Raw genomic sequence first — 24857 nt, 5'->3', positions numbered from 1 at the left:
CTCGATGGTGGGTCTGGTGTAGGTCAAGTGTTGATCTGTTGTAGGTGTGTCAGGTTCAGCTCTATGGTGGGTCTGGTGTAGGTCAAGTGTTGATCTGTTGTAGGTGTGTTAGGTCAAGCTCTATGGTAGGTCTGATGTAGGTCAAGTGTTGATCTGTTGTAGGTGTGTCAGGTCAAGCTCTATGGTGGGTCTGGTGTAGGTCAAGTGTTGATCTGTTGTAGGTGTGTCAGGTTCAGCTCTATGGTGGGTCTGGTGTAGGTCAAGTGTTGATCCGTTGTAGGTGTGTCAAGTTCAGCTCTATGGTGGGTCTGATGTAGGTCAAATGTTGATCTGTTGTAGGTGTGTCAGGTTCAGCTCTAAGGTAGGTCTGATGTAGGTCAAATGTTGATCTGTTGTAGGTGTGTCAGGTTCAGCTCTATGGTGGGTCTGATGTAGGTCAAGTGTTGATCTGTTGTGGGTTTGTCAGGTTCAGCTCTATGGTGGGTCTGGTGTAGGTCAAGTGTTGATCTGTTGTAGGTGTGTCAGGTTCAGCTCTATGGTGGGTCTGGTGTAGGTCAAGTCTTGATCTTTAATAGATGTGTTAGGTCAAGCTCTATGGTGGGTCTGGTGTAGGTCAAGTGTTGATCTGTTGTAGTGGTGTCAGGTTCAGCTCTATGGCGGGTCTGGTGTAGGTCAAGTGTTGATCTGTTCTAGGTGTGCCAGGTTCAGCTCTATGGTGGGTCTGATGTAGGTCAAATGTTGATCTGTTGTAGGTGTGTTATGTCAAACTCTAAGGTGGGTCTGGTGTAGGTCAAGTGTTGATCAGTTGTAGGTGTGTCAGGTTCAGCTCTATGGTTGGTCCGGTTTAGGTCAAGTGTTGATCTCTGTAGGTGTGTTAGGTCAAGCTCTATGGTGGGTCTGGTGAAGGTCAAGTGTTGATCTGTTGTAGGTATGTCAGGTTCAGATCTATGGTGGGTCTGGTGTAGGTCAACTGTTGATCTGTTGTAGATGTGTTAGGTCAAGCTCTATGGTAGGTCTGATGTAGGTCAAGTGTTGATCTGTTGTAGGTGTGTCAGGTTCAGCTCTATGGTGGGTCTGATGTAGGTCAAGTGTTGATCTGTTGTAGGTGTGTCAGGTTCAGCTCTATGGTGGGTCTGATGTAGGTCAAGTGTTGATCTGTTGTAGGTGTGTTAGGTCAAGCTCGATGGTGGGTCTGGTGTAGGTCAAGTGTTGATCTGTTGTAGGTGTGTCAGGTTCAGCTCTATGGTGGGTCTGGTGTAGGTCAAGTGTTGATCTGTTGTAGGTGTGTTAGGTCCAGCTCTATGGTAGGTCTGATGTAGGTCAAGTGTTGATCTGTTGTAGGTGTGTCAGGTCAAGCTCTATGGTGGGTCTGGTGTAGGTCAAGTGTTGATCTGTTGTAGGTGTGTCAGGTTCAGCTCTATGGTGGGTCTGGTGTAGGTCAAGTGTTGATCCGTTGTAGGTGTGTCAAGTTCAGCTCTATGGTGGGTCTGATGTAGGTCAAATGTTGATCTGTTGTAGGTGTGTCAGGTTCAGCTCTAAGGTAGGTCTGATGTAGGTCAAATGTTGATCTGTTGTAGGTGTGTCAGGTTCAGCTCTATGGTGGGTCTGGTGTAGGTCAAGTCTTGATCTTTAATAGATGTGTTAGGTCAAGCTCTATGGTAGGTCTGATGTAGGTCAAGTGTTGATCTGTTTGAGGTGTGTTAGGTTCAGCTCTATGGTGGGTCCGGTGTAGGTCAAGTGTTGATCCGTTGTAGGTGTGTCAGGTTCAGCTCTACGGTGGGTCTGGTGTAGGTCAAGTGTTGATCTGTTGTAGTGGTGTCAGGTTCAGCTCTATGGCGGGTCTGGTGTAGGTCAAGTGTTGATCTGTTCTAGGTGTGCCAGGTTCAGCTCTATGGTGGGTCTGATGTAGGTCAAATGTTGATCTGTTGTAGGTGTGTTATGTCAAACTCTAAGGTGGGTCTGGTGTAGGTCAAGTGTTGATCAGTTGTAGGTGTGTCAGGTTCAGCTCTATGGTTGGTCCGGTTTAGGTCAAGTGTTGATCTCTGTAGGTGTGTTAGGTCAAGCTCTATGGTGGGTCTGGTGAAGGTCAAGTGTTGATCTGTTGTAGGTATGTCAGGTTCAGATCTATGGTGGGTCTGGTGTAGGTCAACTGTTGATCTGTTGTAGATGTGTTAGGTCAAGCTCTATGGTAGGTCTGATGTAGGTCAAGTGTTGATCTGTTGTAGGTGTGTCAGGTTCAGCTCTATGGTGGGTCTGATGTAGGTCAAGTGTTGATCTGTTGTAGGTGTGTCAGTTTAGCTCTATGATTGGTCTGGTGTAGGTAATGTGTTGATCTGTTGTAGGTGTGTCAGGTTCAGCTCTATGGTAGGTCTGATGTAGGTCAAGTGTTGATCCGTTGTAGGTGTGTCAGGTTCAACTCTACGGTGGGTCTGGTGTAGGTCAAGTGTTGATCTGTTGTAGTGGTTTCAAGTTTAGCTCTATGGTGGGTCTGGTGTAGGTCAAGTGTTTATCTGATGTAGGTGTGTCAGGTTCGGCTCTATGGTGGGTCTGGTGTAGGTCAAGTGTTGATCTGTTGTAGGTGTGTCAGGTTCAGCTCTATGGTGGGTCTAGTGTAGGTCAAGTGTTTATCTGTTGTAGGTGTGTCAGGTTCAGCTCTATGGTGGGTCTGGTGTAGGTCAAGTGTTGATCTGTTGTAGGTGTGTCAGGTTCAGCTCTATTGTGGGTCTGATGTAGGTCAAGTGTTGATTTGTTTTAGGTGTGTCAGGTTCAGCTCTATTGTGGATCTGGTGTAGGTCAAGTGTTGATCTGTTGTAGGTGTGTCAGGTTCAGCTCTATGGTGGGTCTGATGTAGGTCAAGTGTTGATCTGTTGTAAGTGGTTAGGTCAAGCTCTATGGTGGGTCTGGTGTAGGTCAAGTGTTGATCTGTTGTAGGTGTGTCAGGTTCAGCTCTATGGTGGGTCTGGTGTAGGTCAAGTGTTGATCTGTTGTAGGTGTGTCAGGTTCAGCTCTATGGTGGGTCTGGTGTAGGTCAAGTGTTGATCTGTTGTAGGTGTGTCAGGTTCAGCTCTATGGTGGGTCTGGTGTAGGTCAAGTGTTGATTTTTAATAGATGTGTTAGGTCAAGCTCTATGGTAGGTCTGATGTAGGTCAAGTGTTGATCCGTTGTAGGTGTGTCAGGTTCAACTCCACGGTGGGTCTGGTGTAGGTCAAGTGTTGATCTGTTGTAGGTGTGTCAAGTTCAGCTCTATGGTGGGTCTGGTGTAGGTCAAGTGTTGATCTGATGTAGGTGTGTCAGGTTCAGCTCTATGGTGGGTCTGGTGTAGGTCAAGTGTTGATCTGTTGTAGGTGTGTCAGGTTCAGCTCTATGGTGGGTCTAGTGTAGGTCAAGTGTTGATCTGTTGTAGGTGTGTCAGGTTCAACTCTACGGTGGGTCTGGTGTAGGTCAAGTGTTGATCTGTTGTAGTGGTGTCAAGTTCAGCTCTATGGTGGGTCTGGTGTAGGTCAAGTGTTGATCTGTTGTAGGTGTGTCAGGTTCAGCTCTATGATGGGTCTGATGTAGGTCAAGTGTTGATCTGTTGTAGGTGTGTTAGGTCAAGCTCGATGGTGGGTCTGGTGTAGGTCAAGTGTTGATCTGTTGTAGGTGTGTCAGGTTCAGCTCTATGGTGGGTCTGGTGTAGGTCAAGTGTTGATCTGTTGTAGGTGTGTTAGGTCAAGCTCTATGGTAGGTCTGATGTAGGTCAAGTGTTGATCTGTTGTAGGTGTGTCAGGTCAAGCTCTATGGTGGGTCTGGTGTAGGTCAAGTGTTGATCTGTTGTAGGTGTGTCAGGTTCAGCTCTATGGTGGGTCTGGTGTAGGTCAAGTGTTGATCCGTTGTAGGTGTGTCAAGTTCAGCTCTATGGTGGGTCTGATGTAGGTCAAATGTTGATCTGTTGTAGGTGTGTCAGGTTCAGCTCTAAGGTAGGTCTGATGTAGGTCAAATGTTGATCTGTTGTAGGTGTGTCAGGTTCAGCTCTATGGTGGGTCTGATGTAGGTCAAGTGTTGATCTGTTGTGGGTTTGTCAGGTTCAGCTCTATGGTGGGTCTGGTGTAGGTCAAGTGTTGATCTGTTGTAGGTGTGTCAGGTTCAGCTCTATGGTGGGTCTGGTGTAGGTCAAGTCTTGATCTTTAATAGATGTGTTAGGTCAAGCTCTATGGTGGGTCTGGTGTAGGTCAAGTGTTGATCTGTTGTAGTGGTGTCAGGTTCAGCTCTATGGCGGGTCTGGTGTAGGTCAAGTGTTGATCTGTTCTAGGTGTGCCAGGTTCAGCTCTATGGTGGGTCTGATGTAGGTCAAATGTTGATCTGTTGTAGGTGTGTTATGTCAAACTCTAAGGTGGGTCTGGTGTAGGTCAAGTGTTGATCAGTTGTAGGTGTGTCAGGTTCAGCTCTATGGTTGGTCCGGTTTAGGTCAAGTGTTGATCTCTGTAGGTGTGTTAGGTCAAGCTCTATGGTGGGTCTGGTGAAGGTCAAGTGTTGATCTGTTGTAGGTATGTCAGGTTCAGATCTATGGTGGGTCTGGTGTAGGTCAACTGTTGATCTGTTGTAGATGTGTTAGGTCAAGCTCTATGGTAGGTCTGATGTAGGTCAAGTGTTGATCTGTTGTAGGTGTGTCAGGTTCAGCTCTATGGTGGGTCTGATGTAGGTCAAGTGTTGATCTGTTGTAGGTGTGTCAGTTAAGCTCTATGATTGGTCTGGTGTAGGTTATGTGTTGATCTGTTGTAGGTGTGTCAGGTTCAGCTCTATGGTAGGTCTGATGTAGGTCAAGTGTTGATCCGTTGTAGGTGTGTCAGGTTCAACTCTACGGTGGGTCTGGTGTAGGTCAAGTGTTGATCTGTTGTAGTGGTTTCAAGTTTAGCTCTATGGTGGGTCTGGTGTAGGTCAAGTGTTTATCTGATGTAGGTGTGTCAGGTTCGGCTCTATGGTGGGTCTGGTGTAGGTCAAGTGTTGATCTGTTGTAGGTGTGTCAGGTTCAGCTCTATGGTGGGTCTAGTGTAGGTCAAGTGTTTATCTGTTGTAGGTGTGTCAGGTTCAGCTCTATGGTGGGTCTGGTGTAGGTCAAGTGTTGATCTGTTGTAGGTGTGTCAGGTTCAGCTCTATTGTGGGTCTGATGTAGGTCAAGTGTTGATTTGTTTTAGGTGTGTCAGGTTCAGCTCTATTGTGGGTCTGGTGTAGGTCAAGTGTTGATCTGTTGTAGGTGTGTCAGGTTCAGCTCTATGGTGGGTCTGATGTAGGTCAAGTGTTGATCTGTTGTAAGTGGTTAGGTCAAGCTCTATGGTGGGTCTGGTGTAGGTCAAGTGTTGATCTGTTGTAGGTGTGTCAGGTTCAGCTCTATGGTGGGTCTGGTGTAGGTCAAGTGTTGATCTGTTGTAGGTGTGTCAGGTTCAGCTCTATGGTGGGTCTGGTGTAGGTCAAGTGTTGATCTGTTGTAGGTGTGTCAGGTTCAGCTCTATGGTGGGTCTGGTGTAGGTCAAGTGTTGATTTTTAATAGATGTGTTAGGTCAAGCTCTATGGTAGGTCTGATGTAGGTCAAGTGTTGATCCGTTGTAGGTGTGTCAGGTTCAACTCCACGGTGGGTCTGGTGTAGGTCAAGTGTTGATCTGTTGTGGGTTTGTCAGGTTCAGCTCTATGGTGGGTCTGGTGTAGGTCAAGTGTTGATCTGTTGTAGGTGTGTCAGGTTCAGCTCTATGGTGGGTCTGGTGTAGGTCAAGTCTTGATCTTTAATAGATGTGTTAGGTCAAGCTCTATGGTGGGTCTGGTGTAGGTCAAGTGTTGATCTGTTGTAGTGGTGTCAGGTTCAGCTCTATGGCGGGTCTGGTGTAGGTCAAGTGTTGATCTGTTCTAGGTGTGCCAGGTTCAGCTCTATGGTGGGTCTGATGTAGGTCAAATGTTGATCTGTTGTAGGTGTGTTATGTCAAACTCTAAGGTGGGTCTGGTGTAGGTCAAGTGTTGATCAGTTGTAGGTGTGTCAGGTTCAGCTCTATGGTTGGTCCGGTTTAGGTCAAGTGTTGATCTCTGTAGGTGTGTTAGGTCAAGCTCTATGGTGGGTCTGGTGAAGGTCAAGTGTTGATCTGTTGTAGGTATGTCAGGTTCAGATCTATGGTGGGTCTGGTGTAGGTCAACTGTTGATCTGTTGTAGATGTGTTAGGTCAAGCTCTATGGTAGGTCTGATGTAGGTCAAGTGTTGATCTGTTGTAGGTGTGTCAGGTTCAGCTCTATGGTGGGTCTGATGTAGGTCAAGTGTTGATCTGTTGTAGGTGTGTCAGTTAAGCTCTATGATTGGTCTGGTGTAGGTAATGTGTTGATCTGTTGTAGGTGTGTCAGGTTCAGCACTATGGTAGGTCTGATGTAGGTCAAGTGTTGATCCGTTGTAGGTGTGTCAGGTTCAACTCTACGGTGGGTCTGGTGTAGGTCAAGTGTTGATCTGTTGTAGTGGTTTCAAGTTTAGCTCTATGGTGGGTCTGGTGTAGGTCAAGTGTTTATCTGATGTAGGTGTGTCAGGTTCGGCTCTATGGTGGGTCTGGTGTAGGTCAAGTGTTGATCTGTTGTAGGTGTGTCAGGTTCAGCTCTATGGTGGGTCTAGTGTAGGTAAAGTGTTTATCTGTTGTAGGTGTGTCAGGTTCAGCTCTATGGTGGGTCTGGTGTAGGTCAAGTGTTGATCTGTTGTAGGTGTGTCAGGTTCAGCTCTATTGTGGGTCTGATGTAGGTCAAGTGTTGATTTGTTTTAGGTGTGTCAGGTTCAGCTCTATTGTGGGTCTGGTGTAGGTCAAGTGTTGATCTGTTGTAGGTGTGTCAGGTTCAGCTCTATTGTGGGTCTGGTGTAGGTCAAGTGTTGATCAGTTGTAGGTGTGTCAGGTTCAGCTCTATGGTAGGTCTGATGTAGGTCAAGTGTTGATCTGTTGTAAATGTGTCAGGTTCAGCTCTATTGTGGGTCTGATGTAGGTCAAGTGTTGATCTGTTGTAAGTGTGTCAGGTTCAGCTCTATTGTGGGTCTGGTGTAGGTCAAGTGTTGATCTGTTGTAGGTGTGTCAGGTTCAGCTCTATGGTGGGTCCGGTGTAGGTCAAGTGTTAATCCGTTTTAGGTGTGTCAGGTTCAGTTCTACGGTGGGTCTGGTGTAGGTCAAGTGTTGATCTTTAATAGATGTGTTAGGTCAAGCTCTATGGTAGGTCTGATGTAGGTCAAGTGTTGATCTGTTTGAGGTGTGTTAGGTTCAGCTCTATGGTGGGTCCGGTGTAGGTCAAGTGTTGATCCGTTGTAGGTGTGTCAGGTTCAGCTCTACGGTGGGTCAGGTGTAGGTCAAGTGTTGATCTGTTGTAGTGGTGTCAGGTTCAGCTCTACTGTGGGTCTGGTGTAGGTCAAGTGTTGATCTGTTGTAGGTGTGTCAGGTTCAGCTCTATGGTGGGTCTGATGTAGGTCAAGTGTTGATCCGTTGTAGGTGTGAAAGGTTCAACTCTACGGTGGGTCTGGTGTAGGTCAAGTGTTTATCTGTTGTAGGTGTGTCAGGTTCAGCTCTATGGTGGGTCTGGTGTAGGTCAAGTGTTGATCTGTTGTAGGTGTGTCAGGTTCAGCTCTATTGTGGGTCTGATGTAGGTCAAGTGTTGATCTGTTGTAGGTGTGTCAGGTTCAGCTCTATGGTGGGTCTGGTGTAGGTCAAGTGTTGATCTGTTGTAAGTGGTTAGGTCAAGCTCCATGGTGGGTCTGGTGTAGGTCAAGTGTTGATCTGTTGTAGGTGTGTCAGGTTCAGCTCTATGGTGGGTCTGGTGTAGGTCAAGTGTTGATCTGTTGTAGGTGTGTCAGGTTCAGCTCTCTGGTGGGTCTGGTGTAGGTCAAGTGTTGATTTTTAATAGATGTGTTAGGTCAAGCTCTATGGTAGGTCTGATGTAGGTCAAGTGTTGATCCGTTGTAGGTGTGTCAAGTTCAGCTCTATGGTGGGTCTGATGTAGGTCAAATTTTGATCTGTTGTAGGTGTGTCAGGTTCAGCTCTAAGGTAGGTCTGATGTAGGTCAAATGTTGATCTGTTGTAGGTGTGTCAGGTTCAGCTCTATGGTGGGTCTGATGTAGGTCAAGTGTTGATCTGTTGTAGGTTTGTCAGGTTCAGCTCTATGGTGGGTCTGGTGTAGGTCAAGTGTTGATCTGTTGTAGGTGTGTCAGGTTCAGCTCTACTGTGGGTCTGGTGTAGGTCAAGTGTTGATCTGTTGTAGGTGTGTCAGGTTCAGCTCTATGGTGGGTCTAGTGTAGGTCAAGTGTTTATCTGTTGTAGGTGTGTCAGGTTCAGCTCTATGGTGGGTCTGGTGTAGGTCAAGTGTTGATCTGTTGTAGGTGTGTCAGGTTCAGCTCTATTGTGGGTCTGATGTAGGTCAAGTGTTGATCTGTTGTAGTTGTGTCAGGTTCAACTCTACGGTGGGTCTGGTGTAGGTCAAGTGTTGATCTGTTGTAGTGGTGTCAAGTTCAGCTCTATGGTGGGTCTGGTGTAGGTCAAGTGTTGATCTGATGTAGGTGTGTCAGGTTCAGCTCTATGGTGGGTCTGGTGTAGGTCAAGTGTTGATCTGTTGTAGGTGTGTCAGGTTCAACTCTACGGTGGGTCTGGTGTAGGTCAAGTGTTGATCTGTTGTAGTGGTGTCAAGTTCAGCTCTATGGTGGGTCTGGTGTAGGTCAAGTGTTGATCTGTTGTAGGTGTGTCAGGTTCAGCTCTATGGTGGGTCTGATGTAGGTCAAGTGTTGATCTGTTGTAGGTGTGTTAGGTCAAGCTCGATGGTGGGTCTGGTGTAGGTCAAGTGTTGATCTGTTGTAGGTGTGTCAGGTTCAGCTCTATGGTGGGTCTGGTGTAGGTCAAGTGTTGATCTGTTGTAGGTGTGTTAGGTCAAGCTCTATGGTAGGTCTGATGTAGGTCAAGTGTTGATCTGTTGTAGGTGTGTCAGGTCAAGCTCTATGGTGGGTCTGGTGTAGGTCAAGTGTTGATCTGTTGTAGGTGTGTCAGGTTCAGCTCTATGGTGGGTCTGGTGTAGGTCAAGTGTTGATCCGTTGTAGGTGTGTCAAGTTCAGCTCTATGGTGGGTCTGATGTAGGTCAAATGTTGATCTGTTGTAGGTGTGTCAGGTTCAGCTCTAAGGTAGGTCTGATGTAGGTCAAATGTTGATCTGTTGTAGGTGTGTCAGGTCAAGCTCTATGGTGGGTCTGATGTAGGTCAAGTGTTGATCTGTTGTAGGTTTGTCAGGTTCAGCTCTATGGTGGGTCTGGTGTAGGTCAAGTGTTGATCTGTTGTAGGTGTGTCAGGTTCAGCTCTATGGTGGGTCTGGTGTAGGTCAAGTCTTGATCTTTAATAGATGTGTTAGGTCAAGCTCTATGGTAGGTCTGATGTAGGTCAAGTGTTGATCTGTTTGAGGTGTGTTAGGTTCAGCTCTATGGTGGGTCCGGTGTAGGTCAAGTGTTGATCCGTTGTAGGTGTGTCAGGTTCAGCTCTACGGTGGGTCTGGTGTAGGTCAAGTGTTGATCTGTTGTAGTGGTGTCAGGTTCAGCTCTATGGCGGGTCTGGTGTAGGTCAAGTGTTGATCTGTTCTAGGTGTGCCAGGTTCAGCTCTATGGTGGGTCTGATGTAGGTCAAATGTTGATCTGTTGTAGGTGTGTTATGTCAAACTCTAAGGTGGGTCTGGTGTAGGTCAAGTGTTGATCAGTTGTAGGTGTGTCAGGTTCAGCTCTATGGTTGGTCCGGTTTAGGTCAAGTGTTGATCTCTGTAGGTGTGTTAGGTCAAGCTCTATGGTGGGTCTGGTGAAGGTCAAGTGTTGATCTGTTGTAGGTATGTCAGGTTCAGATCTATGGTGGGTCTGGTGTAGGTCAACTGTTGATCTGTTGTAGATGTGTTAGGTCAAGCTCTATGGTAGGTCTGATGTAGGTCAAGTGTTGATCTGTTGTAGGTGTGTCAGGTTCAGCTCTATGGTGGGTCTGATGTAGGTCAAGTGTTGATCTGTTGTAGGTGTGTCAGTTTAGCTCTATGATTGGTCTGGTGTAGGTAATGTGTTGATCTGTTGTAGGTGTGTCAGGTTCAGCTCTATGGTAGGTCTGATGTAGGTCAAGTGTTGATCCGTTGTAGGTGTGTCAGGTTCAACTCTACGGTGGGTCTGGTGTAGGTCAAGTGTTGATCTGTTGTAGTGGTTTCAAGTTTAGCTCTATGGTGGGTCTGGTGTAGGTCAAGTGTTTATCTGATGTAGGTGTGTCAGGTTCGGCTCTATGGTGGGTCTGGTGTAGGTCAAGTGTTGATCTGTTGTAGGTGTGTCAGGTTCAGCTCTATGGTGGGTCTAGTGTAGGTCAAGTGTTTATCTGTTGTAGGTGTGTCAGGTTCAGCTCTATGGTGGGTCTGATGTAGGTCAAGTGTTGATCTGTTGTAAGTGGTTAGGTCAAGCTCTATGGTGGGTCTGGTGTAGGTCAAGTGTTGATCTGTTGTAGGTGTGTCAGGTTCAGCTCTATGGTGGGTCTGGTGTAGGTCAAGTGTTGATCTGTTGTAGGTGTGTCAGGTTCAGCTCTATGGTGGGTCTGGTGTAGGTCAAGTGTTGATCTGTTGTAGGTGTGTCAGGTTCAGCTCTATGGTGGGTCTGGTGTAGGTCAAGTGTTGATTTTTAATAGATGTGTTAGGTCAAGCTCTATGGTAGGTCTGATGTAGGTCAAGTGTTGATCCGTTGTAGGTGTGTCAGGTTCAACTCCACGGTGGGTCTGGTGTAGGTCAAGTGTTGATCTGTTGTAGGTGTGTCAAGTTCAGCTCTATGGTGGGTCTGGTGTATGTCAAGTGTTGATCTGATGTAGGTGTGTCAGGTTCAGCTCTATGGTGGGTCTGGTGTAGGTCAAGTGTTGATCTGTTGTAGGTGTGTCAGGTTCAGCTCTATGGTGGGTCTAGTGTAGGTCAAGTGTTTATCTGTTGTAGGTGTGTCAGGTTCAGCTCTATGGTGGGTCTGGTGTAGGTCAAGTGTTGATCTGTTGTAGGTGTGTCAGGTTCAGCTCTATTGTGGCTCTGATGTAGGTCAAGTGTTGATCTGTTGTAGGTGTGTCAGGTTCAGCTCTATTGTGGGTCTGGTGTAGGTCAAGTGTTGATCTGTTGTAGGTGTGTTAGGTTCAGCTCTATGGTGGGTCTGATGTAGGTCAAGTGTTGATCTGTTGTAAGTGGTTAGGTCAAGCTCTATGGTGGTTCTGGTGTAGGTCAAGTGTTGATCTGTTGTAGGTGTGTCAGGTTCAGCTCTATGGTGGGTCTGGTGTAGGTCAAGTGTTGATCTGTTGTAGGTGTGTCAGGTTCTGCTCTATTTTGGGTCTGATGTAGGTCAAATGTTGATCTGTTGTAGGTGTGTTATGTCAAGCTCTAAGGTGGGTCTGGTTTAGGTCAAGTGTTGATCAGTTGTAGGTGTGTCAGGTTCAGCTCTATGGTGGGTCTGGTGTAGGTCAAATGTTGATCTGTTGTAGATGTGTTAGGTCAAGCTCTATGGTAGGTCTGATGTAGGTCAAGTGTTGATCTGTTGTAGGTGTGTCAGGTTCAGCTCTATGGTGGGTCTGATGTAGGTCAAGTGTTGATCTGTTGTAGGTGTGTCAGGTTAAGCTCTATGATGGGTCTGGTGTAGGTAAAGTGTTGATCTGTTGTAGGTGTGTCAGGTTCAGCTCTACGGTAGGTCTGATGTAGGTCAAGTGTTGATCCGTTGTAGGTGTGTCAGGTTCAGCTCTACGGTGGGTCTGGTGTAGGTCAAGTGTTGATCTGTTGTAGTGGTGTCAAGTTCAGCTCTATGGTGGGTCTGGTGTAGGTCAACTGTTGATCTGATGTAGGTGTGTCAGGTTCAGCTCTCTGGTGGGTCTGGTGTAGGTCAAGTGTTGATCTGTTGTAGGTGTGTCAGGTCTAGCTCTATGGAGGGTCTGGTGTAGTTCAAGTGTTGATCTGTTGTAGGTGTGTCAGGTTCAGCTCTGTTGTAGGTCACTGGTAAATCTGATGTGGTTGTTACCCTCAATGAAAGACACAGTGTCCAGGTGGACAGGGCTCTGCAGGACGTTGTATCGGTTGATCTCATCTTCTTTGGTGAAGAGCAGTAGGTCGGTGTAGACCATCACTGTCACCTGCTCCAGATCACAGTCATATAAGCTACTTCAGAAGCGACAGAAACGCATGTTCTTATGGAAGAGGTCAGAGGTCATAGCAGTACCTTGGCAGGCAGCAGGTCTGGTTGATGTAGGATCAGGTCTTCAGACATCAGGAGAGTTCTGTCAGGCCTACACAGATCTATAGGCTGGAGAGGAACACAGTTATTTCATACAAAAAGCACAAAGCTAAGTCAGTCCTGCGCCACTCCGGGTTAGTACTGTTACAAGTTAAGAGGAACGCCATAACCTCAACCACAGCTATAGCAGCAAGAAGGTTGCGGGTTCGATTGCTGAACCAGTCTGGGCCTTTCTGTGTCAGGGTGGGTTTCCTCTGGGTCCTCTGGTTTCACCCATTAACCCAGGACATGCATAGTAGGTAAAATCCTTAGGCCATGGCCCTGACCTCGTCTGGTACAAGATCTGGAGACGGGTCCCCGGCCGCTCTGCTGCAGCTACTACTGCTTCAGGCAGGTTGCCCCAGTGGTATTGATGGATGGGTCAAATGCAGAGGACAACTTCTCCTACCAGGAAAAGCCGAATCTAAGCCAACCTCTAATTGACCTAATGATGGCTACGTCACAGGGTTTAGTGCTCAGAGACAGACAGGCACATTTGATAGTGTGAGCTTTAGTTCACAAACAGGAGAGAAAAGCTGATCATATTTCACGCCAAAATCACCACCACTGCAATTATTATTTTTCATTCATCTTGGCTCATATTACCCCTCCCCACCCCTATGTCTCCTTCACATATATTGTTTGCTGGTGGCGATTTTGCTAGTGTTAGCATTAGCATTATTGCCATGTACTTTCTTGGAGATAGCAGAGCTTGTCTGTTATACAAGGGACTCTCACTCTGCTATCTTAAAAAGACAATGACGAAAACTGAAGAATAAACAATTCACATGCAAATAACAATTAAAAACACAACTGGTGCAATTCAGTGTTTCATTTTTCATATGAATCAAAACACCTTTATTGTGGGTCCAATTATTTTGTTTCATTTACTGCCTTTGTGTGTCAGAATTTGCGTTTGTACATTAAAACAATTATTTATGCTGACAAAATGGTATACGTATATTGGTATAATTTAACATAAGGTAGAAAGCACAAAGTCATGTTGGCCTTCTACAGGCTGAGAAATGTATATGTAGTTTTACTTTCCCAAATCCCATAAGCTGGTTTAGTTTAGTGGCTCTGGTGCTCCATTTGACAACTTTTTACATCGCTATTAAACATAACAAATTATCACTAATTCAAAGGCTTCCAGCGTGACTGACTACACCTGGGTCAGTCCTGCTCCAGTCCTGGGTCAGTCCTGCTCCAGTCCCGGGTTAGTCCTGCACCAGTCCTAGGTTAGTCCTTCACCAGTCCTAGGTCAGTCCTGCACCAGTCCATGGACTGTCCTGCTCCAGTCCTGGGTCAGTCCTGCTCTAGTCCTGGGTCAGTACCGCACCAGTCCTGGGTCAGTCCTGCACCAGTCCCGGGTCAGTCCTAATCCAGTCCCGGGTCAGTCCTGCACCAGTCCTGAGTCAGTCCTGCACCAGTCCATGGACTGTCCTGCTCCAGTCCTGGGTCAGTCCTGCTCTAGTCCTGGGTCAGTACCGCACCAGTCCTGGGTCAGTCCTTCACCAGTCCCGGGTCAGTCCTGCTCCAGTCCCGGGTCAGTCCTGCACCAGTCCTGAGTCAGTCCTGCACCAGTCCATGGACTGTCCTGCTCCAGTCCTGGGTCAGTCCTGCTCTAGTCCTGGGTCAGTACCGCACCAGTCCTGGGTCAGTCCTGCACCAGTCCCGGGTCAGTCCTAATCCAGTCCCGGGTCAGTCCTGCACCAGTCCTGAGTCAGTCCTGCACCAGTCCATGGACTGTCCTGCTCCAGTCCTGGGTCAGTCCTGCTCTAGTCCTGGGTCAGTACCGCACCAGTCCTGGGTCAGTCCTGCACCAGTCCTGGGTCAGTCCTGCTCCAGTCCTGGGTCAGTACCGCACCAGTCCTGGGTCAGTACCGCACCAGTCCTGGGTCAGTACTGCACCAGTCCTGGGTCAGTCCTGCTCTAGTCCTGGGTCAGTACCGCACCAGTCCTGGGTCAGTCCTGCACCAGTCCTGGGTCAGTCCTGCTCCAGTCCTGGGTCAGTACCGCACCAGTCCTGGGTCAGTCCCGCACCTGTCCTGGGTCAGTCCTTCACCAGTCCTGGGTCAGTCCTGCACCAGTCCTGGGTCAGTCCTGCACCAGTCCTGGGTCAGTCCTTCACCAGTCCTGCTCCAGTTCTGGGTCAGTACCGCACCAGTCCTGGGTCAGTACCGCACCAATCCTGGGTCAGTACTGCACCAGTCCTGGGTCAGTACTGCACCAGTCCTGGGTCAGTCCTGCTCCAGTCCGAGTCCTGTCCAGACTTAGTCCTGTCTTATTCCTGTTGTTTGTCTTACCTTGAGGTGTATTGGAAAGATAAGAGTTTTTGGTGTGATGGAGCCAAAGTCGTCACGGATGTGGGACTGGACAATGGTGCAGTTCTCATAGTCGCCATAGCAACCCAAAGTCTTGGCGAGAGGAGGGGGCAGAGTAGCAGAGGAGTAAGTGGGGCGTGAGGAGGGAGGGGGGTGGTACCATCGACCTGTGACAGAAAATACAGGCTGTAAACAAATGCTAATGGTAAACTCTGCTCTGGGCTCTGAATGTTGTGAAAAGTGCTTATGCACTCATTGTTGTGAAGTTAAAATTAAGTTAAAATGATCAAGTTCTGTTTTCAACAGTATACAGTAAATCGGAAAAAGCGCCTTAATGAAGCATCTCCCAGGGACAGACAACTTTATCCAATCAAAGACATTTTTTTGATGAGAACGAAGTAGAACACCCGCCATGTTCAGACTAAGATGAGAGGTTTCAAGGGGAAGAGGATACTTACAAAGAACACATTTACAAAAATTATAAGTTAGCGTACTCTAATTGAGTGGCTTACACTTTCTGACTCCATGTGTGCAGTTAGTGGACTGTTTAGTACCTATGGTGGTGGCCCGGCCCACATTCAGACTGTGCTCCATCGGAGACAGAAGGATGTAGTCTTCCCCTCCAAACCCACTCAGCACAGATCTGCTCAGGGCAGGCTCTTCTCTGCTGGAGAGATTTGGGTCCACCCTCGAGTCCTGGCTCCACCTCCATAGGGACCTCTGACCTCTCCTCCTGTTTTCTGCTTCAGACTGATGCCCGTTTGTGGTCTCACTCTGGGAAAGACAAACACACTCAGTGGTCAGAAATCGGCTGGTTTGGTTCTAGTAACAAAAACGTTTCACTTTTACACTTTCCTCCTTCAACGTTTTATTAATTACTCTATTAGCCTTTATTTAAACAGGTAAGTCTCCATTGACGTTGAGACCTCTTTTTCAAGGGTCACCTGGGCCAAAGGGCAACATTTAAAAAATGTACACTAAAAAAGAGGCATCGTATATAAAAGAGTAAAACACAGAACTACATTTAAAAGCACAGAAAATTGTCTTTTTCAAAAAAAAAATATAAATGGAGCAAAAACCCGTCACTACACCCGGAGTGTGTAGTGACCTTCCGCTCTCTGCACGAGGGCGCACAGGTAGGCCGGCACAAGACCACAAAGATAAGAGACATCCAATGAGTGAACCTGCACTCAGAGAGGGCCACTCAACCTTGGCAGACAAATCACAATGATGAGTACACAATGAAACAGTTATGAATTCAGGCACTTTGCTGATACATTTGTAAAACCACATTTCCATAGTCCAACAAAGGTGAGAAGATAGCAGCTACCAGGCTTTTTTGGGCTTCGGGGGATAAAACTTGATTTGTTCCAACAGTAAAACTGAAAGTAAAAGTTTTATTTTTAATATACAAAATAAATTTTGTAAGCGAGCCTAAAAAGGCGAGCTCTTGGTTCCCCAGATGAAAGCCCCTCTCAGATTTGAAAGACACCCACGGTTTCTACCCTGCAGGCTAATTCTAAACGAATTGGGGCTTTTTCAATGGCCCAACATTAAGAATTAAAATCAATGGTCACCTGACAGCTGCTGACTCTTGAAAAAGGGGTGGGACAGGGCTGTTTCTGGTCTCTCCTCCTGTTTGCTTTCTATTTGGAACCATTGGCCCAATTCATTAGACAATCAAAAACAAATATGGTGTTACAATTGATGGGATGGAATATAAAATTGTGCAGATTATGTTCTATTATATTTGACCAAACCAGAAAATTTCATACCCAATGTGGTGCATTTTCTTCAAAAAATTGGCCTGATGCCTTGATACATTAAATGTACAAAAAGAAAAAAAATATCTCTTTTTGGGGACCTCCTTTGCCCTTTGGAAAGATTTTTCCATTTAAATGGCAAATGGATTCACTAAGTTATTTGGGTGTGATCCTCCATAGAGATCTACGAACAATTTGAGAAAATTATACCCCTCTTTTTACCAACATGAAAGTCTTGAAAAATGGACTTCCAAAATAGACTTCCATACCTCCCATAGTCTAGGTCAAAGGATTGAAACTGGATCCAAATTATGACTGACAAATGGAAACATTACTTTCTGACTTTTTGGCATACTCTGGACTAAGTGGGACACATTTGTCGGACAGAAATATGTCGTAATTTTGTGTTTTTGATTTTTTTAATGCGTGCCATTGTAGTTGAAAACAATTTTTAATTTTTTTTGTGGAGCCAAATCAGATCCAATAGTGACGGAGCAGCGTAAATGCCGGTACATGTTGGCCTCGGTGAAACTGAGATAAACAGGGTTTTAGCTTTTTTTCCCCAAATTTGTGATTTTCGTTTTTTTGCATTATGTGAAAGTTGAAGTTATAAAGGAGCCCCTCCTTCTCCGTGCTTCAGATAACAGTATTCATTACCTTAAAAGTACACATTAAGCTGTTAAAAATGGGTAGTTTTTTTGTGCAGCGCGGGGGGCGTTACCCTTTTTTCAGCAGCGTACTGTCGATCTTTTTCCACCAATCAGCTGCGGACCACATGGCTACAGCTACGTGTCCTCCTTGTTCTCCTCTCAAGAGACATTATTCATTCTTCAGACTTTCTCCAGAGCGTATGATTCCCTGGACTACATTGCAACGGAACTGAGGTACTTTTACTCTAACGTATTGCTTTAACGCTGTGTTTTAAGGTGGTTTCGTGATGTCACTTGCCTCGGCACCTGAGCAGACATGGAGCAATGCTAAGCTAACATGCTGCTTCAGTGCACTCAACGTTATAAATACGGGCTTGAATTTAATGTGACCACTTTCTGAACAATTAACGTCATGTAGTCTCTTGAAACTAGCTGTTTTGGGATGGTATAATGTCTGTATCTTCGTGTTTTTTACAGTTTTTTACTGTAGCCCACGTTAGCCGCTTTAGCTCGCTACAGTCCAAGCTAGCACCGGGCCGTGTTCTTTTTTCCTGGCTTCAGCATAACAAATACGGGCTTGAATTTAATGTGACTACTACTGAATAATTATCATCACGTAGTCTCTTGAAACTAGCTGTTTTGGGATGGTATAATGTCTGTATCTTCGTGTTTTTTACTGTTTTTTACTGTAGCCCGCGTTAGCCGGTTTAGCTCGTTCCGAACTTCTTTGTTTCCCTTTTCAGAAGAGGTGCTCACAGCTGGAGTTTATCAAAAACTATGCAGAAGTCCATTGCATTACAGCTTCGACTTTGCACAGCAGGTACTATTTATTACACATAATTTACTTAACTTAACTTTATTAAATGTACAATAAAGTGCAAATGCAGAATCAGACATCACTGAGGTTAGTTTATATTATTTGACTACTATAATGTGTAAACATTAACCTGGCAAAACTTCAGTGCTGCTCTCTGTTCTGCTTAAGATATGTTTCTTCTGTTCTCATTTTTTTTTTTACATTGTCGCCCTTGTCATCAGGTAGTGGAAAACAGCTCTCCTGAGTCTCACCTCAATATCCCACAGCTTGTTGGAACGGCGGATGGCAAAGTGTTTGTCAAGAACTTGGACTGGCAGAAGCATCTGAGTCCCTTCTTCAGACGGCTTCCAAAGATCAAGAGTTATCAGCACTTCAGGTATTTATATTGAAACTCTCACATTGTGTTAAAAAAAAAATGAGTTAATGAGTGTTTTATGTGAAATAATTAGCCATTTCTTAAATGTCCTGTTATTTGCTTACAGCTTTGATGCCAAGAGACCAGATGTGGTGCTTGCAAAAAGTCTCCATGTCCTGGTCCCACCTGGACTGAACATTGACAGGCAGGCCCATCTATCCTATTGCACTACATAACTTTATACCTTTATATTTTATTATGTACATATCATGCCGTTTAGCGCTCAGTGTTCAACGTTTTGTTGTTTGTGTTGCACTGAATCACCTGTGAATTCTGTTTATCGACAAATGGCAATAAACCCTATTCTGATTCTGATTCTTTGATGCTATTCAGGGCCTTTTGTAATCCAAGTATTTCCATTTTAATATAGTAACTTCTAATTCTGATTCAAGTCCAGTTCACATCAATAACACTCCTCTTGAGTCTTTAGTGACAGCTGTAGGGGGAGGTGCTGTCAGTGTGACAGGGGGAAGGTGCTGTCAGTGTGACAGGGGGAAGGTGCTGTCAATGTGACAGGGGGAAGGTGCTGTCAGTGTGACAGGGGGAAGGTGCTGTCAGTGTGACAGGGGGGAGGGCTTATCTCAATGAGATGCAAATGAGCCCCGCCCCCCTGTGACTCTGGGCTCACTCAGGTGAGAATCTTTAGAGGCCGTTTTCTCAGTGAAAGGTTTTGAGAGTTGTTTACATTCAAATGACCACAACTTACTCAAATATGATCAGATGTGCATGAGTGAGACATCATTGGAAAGCTTTGAATTCACACTTTCAGAATCTGTGAATAACTCAAAATGTCCGGGTAGACTTGTGACTGGTTTATCCACGGTCGGTCACTAAAGATAAGTTTCAACATTTGGGGATTTCTATTTTTTGTATTTTTTTAGATTTCTTTGAATTTTTTTTCAAAAGCAGTAAATCTCCCATACAGTTATGCCAACCATCTGCCATTATGACATCATCAAAGTCAGATAGAGCTTCCTCTTCACCTGGAAACTCTAAACTCAGCAATCAGCCGGTGTAAGCACTGCTTCTATTGTCCAAACCATCGAAGAGAAATACTTGACATGAATTCAAAATAAGCTGACCTGTTGGAGAGTTGGGTGGTGCCACGATGTAGGCGTGGTTTCAGGAGTGGGTCTCCAGATGACCAGCGAGATGTGGGCGGGGCAGCACCTATAGGAGCATGAATGAATGAAGGAGCTTGTCAAAATAGTAAAGATCTGTTTAAAGTGACTGTATGGACTAAAGTGGAATCTGTTTTGCCCCAGGACACATATATTGTAAATGCAGCTCTTAAGCATGTTTTCTTTTGTCTTATTAGTTATGGATGTCACACTACAAGACGTTAGATCAGGGGTGTCAAACTTCCGGCCCGCCAAACGTTTTACTCCGGCCCGCCGAACATTTTGAATTAATATAAAAAATAAAAAATAAATGTATTATTTTATTTTTGTTCTTAGAACCGTACTGCGGAGGGAGAAGTGCTGAGAGAAGTAAGACACGCGTTTGCGCACTTTACAGCACTTAAGCACCTTAGAGCAGAGATCTGAGCGAGGACAGAGACGTGTGGCTTTATGAAACACGTGGAAGAAAGAAAGTAGACTGTTTTGTGGTTGTGCTAAAAGTGGAGCTAACAAGAAGAAAACTAACTTCTGTGATGATGCTCTGAAAGGAAAACATCCAAATCACACTAATGTGACTGTGAACACACTAATGTGACTGTGACACACTAATGTGACTGTGAACACACTAATGTGACTGTGAACACACTAATGTGACTGTTACACACTATTGTGACTGTGACACACTAATGTGACTGTGACACACTAATGTGACTGTGAACACACTAATGTGACTGTGACACACTAATGTGACTGTGAACACACTAATGTGACTGTGAACACACTAATGTGACTGTGACACACTATTGTGACTGTGAACACACTAATGTGACTGTGAACACACTAATGTGACTATGACACACTATTGTGACTGTGAACACACTAATGTGACTGTGACACACTAATGTGACTGTGAACACACTAATGTGACTGTGAACACACTAATGTGACTGTGACACACTAATGTGACTGTGACACACTAATGTGACTGTGAACACACTAATGTGACTGTGACACACTAATGTGACTGTGAACACACTAATGTGACTGTGAACACACTAATGTGACTGTGACACACTATTGTGACTGTGAACACACTAATGTGACTGTGAACACACTAATGTGACTATGACACACTATTGTGACTGTGAACACACTAATGTGACTGTGACACACTAATGTGACTGTGACACACTAATGTGACTGTGAACACACTAATGTGACTGACACACTATTGTGACTGTGAACACACTGATGTGACTGTGACACACTATTGTGACTGTGAACACACTAATGTGACTGTGAACACACTAATGTGACTGTGAACACACTAATGTGACTGTGAACACACTATTGTGACTGTGAACATACTAATGTGACTGTGACTCACTAATGTGACTGTGAAACACTAATGTGACTGTGAAACACTAATGTGACTGTGACACACTAATGTGACTGTGACACACTAATGTGACTGTGAACACACTAATGTGACTGTGACACACTAATGTGACTGTGAACACACTAATGTGACTGTGAACACACTAATGTGACTGTGACACACTAATGTGACTGTGACACACTAATGTGATTGTGACACACTAATGTGACTGTGAAACACTAATGTGACTGTGACACACTAATGTGACTGTGAACACACTAATGTGACTGTGACACACTAATGTGACTGTGAACACACTAATGTGACTGTGAACACACTAATGTGACTGTGAACACACTAATGTGACTGTGACACACTAATGTGACTGTGACACACTAATGTGATTGTGACACACTAATGTGATTGTGACACACTAATGTGATTGTGAACACACTAATGTGACTGTGAACACACTAATGTGACTGTGACACACTAATGTGACTGTGAACACACTAATGTGACTGTGACACACTAATGTGACTGTGAACACACTAATGTGACTGTGAACACACTAATGTGACTGTGAACACACTAATGTGACTGTGAACACACTAATGTGACTGTGTCACACTAATGTGACTGTGAACACACCAATGTGACTGTGAACACACTAATGTGACTGTGACACACTAATGTGACTGTGACACACTAATGTGACTGTGACTTAAACACAATGACCTCATTTGAGTCACTACATGAATCATTTGTCACTAAGATCAGCTTAAACTATGGAAATAGCTCATATGGAGTTTGAGCAGAAACATGTCTGGGATATGAACATTTCACATCATAAATCTCATCAAAAGTCCATGTTCCTGTTCCTGCTGCTGCATGAATATGGACTCAGTCTTTCACCTGCTGCACATTTGTGCAACAGTCTCCACATCTATTACTAGGCTGTAAAAAAGCTATTGAGTTCTTATATTTTTTTATTGTTTTATGTTTTACGATATGTTCGGCCCGTGACCCAGCATGAGTTTGACACCCCTGCGTTAGACAGAACACAGTTAGACTGTGTAAAGTTTGTCTGCGTGAATATCAGGCTTTAGGCGCCGTAAATCAAACAGAAATGATGAGTAAATGTCCTGTTCACAGTGGAGCGCTTCGGTTAGGGTTAGGGTTAGGGTTAGAGTTAGGGTTGGGGTTAGAGTTAGGGTTAGGGTTAGAGTTAGGGTTAGGGTTAGAGTTAGGGTTAGGGTTAGGGTTAGAGTTAGGGTTAGGGTTAGGGTTAGGGGGTTAGGGTTAGGGTTAGGAGGGTTAGGGTTAGGAGGGTTATGAGGGATAGGGTTAGGAGGGTTATGAGGGTTAGGGTTAGGGTTAGGGTTAGGAGGGTTAGGGTTAGGGTTAGGAGGGTTATGAGGGTTAGGGTTAGGGTTAGGAGGGTTATGAGGGTTATCTGAGTTCCCGGCCTAAATTCACTTATTGACAATGACTCCGATGATGTAGTTGACTTGCTATTTTTTCTAAACTGAGTCCAGATGAAACAACTGAAGCTTTTTCTACAATGGTTCTTAGTTTAGTTTTTGTCCCAACATTTTGAGGTACGACTCAAGATTTTCCCTACTTTCATCACAGACGGCCAAACTCATTGGGTGAAATTGAGATCGCTGTGTGCTGTCTGCATCTAATAGAAATAACGTTTTTTATTCTCCCATGAAGCAGGAATTGACACCCCTGCGTTAGACAGAACACAGTTAGACTGTGTAAAGTTTGTCTGCGTGAATATCAGGCTTTAGGCGCCGTAAATCAAACAGAAATGATGAGTAAATGTCCTGTTCACAGTGGAGCGCTTCGGTTAGGGTTAGGGTTAGGGTTAGGGTTAAAGTTAGAGTTAGGGTTGGGGTTAGGGTTAGAGTTAGAGTTAGGGTTAGGGTTAGAGTTAGGGTTAGGGTTAGGGTTAGGGGGTTAGGGTTAGGGTTAGGAGGGTTAGGGTTAGGAGGGTTATGAGGGATAGGGTTAGGAGGGTTATGAGGGTTAGGGTTAGGAGGGTTATGAGGGTTAGGGGGTTAGGGTTAGGGTTAGGGTTAGGAGGGTTAGGGTTATGAGGGTTATGGGGGTTAGGGTTAGGGTTAGGAGGGTTATGAGGGTTATCTGAGTTCCCGGCCTAAATTCACTTATTGACAATGACTCCGATGATGTAGTCGACTTGCTATTTTTTCTAAACTGAGTCCAGATGAAACAACTGAAGCTTTTTCTACAATGGTTCTTAGTTTAGTTTTTGTCCCAACATTTTGAGGTACGACTCAAGATTTTCCCTACTTTCATCACAGACGGCCAAACTCATTGGGTGAAATTGAGATCGCTGTGTGCTGTCTGCATCTAATAGAAATAACGTTTTTTATTCTCCCATGAAGCAGGAATTGCGTTGTTAGCATGTTTGTTAGCTTAAGTGTTTACTCTGCTTTTAAACTCATTAGAATATATTAGGTAAGTGAGAAACACATTTGAACTGCTGCAAATGGTTGAAAATAAACTAGTTCAGTTTTACACTGTTAAGAGAGTAAAACAGTTTTATTTATTGGATCTATCAATTAAAAGAGACGTGCTGTATTTATATATATATATTTATAAGTAATGCCAAATGTGAAAGCTTCAAAACCAAACATGTACATTATGCAAAATCACCCCTGTTCATGTTTTTTTGCATATGTGATTCTGGTGGTAGTTTCTGAGCGATCCTTCTCACTGCTCAGACTGACCTGATGGCATGTGCAAGTTGACCACACCCCCAAGTCTCCACGGAAACCCCGTTTAGCTGGAGCAGAGCATCACCATGACGCAGGCCGGCCGTGTGGGCGGGGCCTCCTGTACACACGTACAAAGAAAGTTCTGATCCAGGCCGCTCCAAAGTAAAGTCTTCTGTGTGACAAGCACTACGTTTACACGCTGAACACACAACCAAACTCAGACCACAAAAGAACAGATTAGGTGTGAGCGGGTACTCTAGTCATTCAGCTGTCCTGGAGCCTGCGCGGGTCATGGCGGCTGCTGTCCTGGAGTCTGCGCGGGTCATGGCGGCTGCTGTCCTGGAGCCTGTTCCGGTCATGGCGGCTGCTGTCCTGGAGCCTGCGCGGGTCATGGCGGCTGCTGTCCAGGAGTCTGCGCGGGTCATGGCGGCTGCTGTCCTGGAGCCTGCGCGGGTCATGGCGGCAGCTGTCCCGGAGCCTGCGCGGGTCATGGCGGCTGCTGTCCAGGAGTCTGTCCCGGTCATGGCGGCTGCTGTTCTGGAGTCTGCGCGGGTCATGGCGGCTGCTGTCCAGGAGTCTGTCCCGGTCATGGCGGCTGCTGTCCTGGAGCCTGTCCCGGTCATGGCGGCTGCTGTCCTGTAGCCTGTCCCGGTCATGGCGGCTGCTGTCCTGGAGCCTGCGCGGGTCATGGCGGCTGCTGTCCTGGAGCCTGCCCGGGTCATTGTGGCTGCTGTCCTGGAGCCTGCCCGGGTCATGGCGGCTGCTGTTCTGGAGCCTGCCCGGGTCATGGCGGCTGCTGTCCTGGAGACAGGTCCCGCCGCGCTCAGCTGAACCGGTGGACGTGACGTGGTCCACGCACCGGCTCGGACTGTTGAACGTCCGTTGGAAATAAAGCTTTTTCTTTGAATTCACTTTTTACGAGACAAAACCTTGATTTCATGTCTCACTGAGTCATGGTTCATTCCAGCTGACTGCTTTGTTGTTGCTCCGCCCAGTCTGGACTGAACTCTATGGCCCACATGGGAAGGACATCAACACCATCACGGAGTGCATCACGGACTACATCAACTTCTGTTTTGAAAGCATTGTTCCCTCCCGGACGGTGCGGTGTTTTTCAAACAACAAGCCATGGATTAACCGTGAACTGTAGGCACTGTTGAAGGAGAAGAAGAGAGCCTTCAGGTCAGGGAACAAGGAGGAGCTGAGGACTGTGCAGAAGGAGCTGAGGAGGAAGATCAGGCAGGCTGAGGCCGGCTAAAAGAGGAGGATGGAGGAGCAGCTGCAGCAAAAGAACATTCAGGGAGTGTGGAGGAGCCTGAAAACCATCAAAATCCCCCCTGCCCAGACAGAGGGGGATCTACAGTGGGTGAATGATTTAAATGCTCAC

At 45.9% G+C, this 24857-nt stretch overlaps 1 protein-coding gene across 1 annotated transcript in view; it reads right to left on the bottom strand.

The window, feature by feature from the left end:
• Positions 1 to 24857, bottom strand: part of LOC140368267 (regulator of G-protein signaling 3-like) — a gene marked incomplete at its 5' end in the record, with an annotated part of 139926 nt that overhangs the window by 76569 nt on the left and 38500 nt on the right. The window contains 6 exons of the mRNA XM_072455234.1: positions 12004 to 12115; positions 12202 to 12285; positions 14562 to 14746; positions 15134 to 15353; positions 19307 to 19394; positions 23483 to 23588. Of these exons, the coding sequence (XP_072311335.1) occupies positions 12004 to 12115; positions 12202 to 12285; positions 14562 to 14746; positions 15134 to 15353; positions 19307 to 19394; positions 23483 to 23588 (795 nt within the window). The remainder of the gene's footprint in view (positions 1 to 12003; positions 12116 to 12201; positions 12286 to 14561; positions 14747 to 15133; positions 15354 to 19306; positions 19395 to 23482; positions 23589 to 24857) is intronic.

The sequence above is a fragment of the Eucyclogobius newberryi genome, unplaced genomic scaffold (assembly GCF_026437365.1).
Source record: "Eucyclogobius newberryi isolate DKJ021-1_F unplaced genomic scaffold, fEucNew1.0.hap1 SCAF_2, whole genome shotgun sequence".
Classification (NCBI taxonomy): domain Eukaryota; kingdom Metazoa; phylum Chordata; class Actinopteri; order Gobiiformes; family Gobiidae; genus Eucyclogobius; species Eucyclogobius newberryi.
Note: the sequence above shows the minus strand (reverse complement) of the source record. Positions and strands in the feature narration are given on the sequence as shown.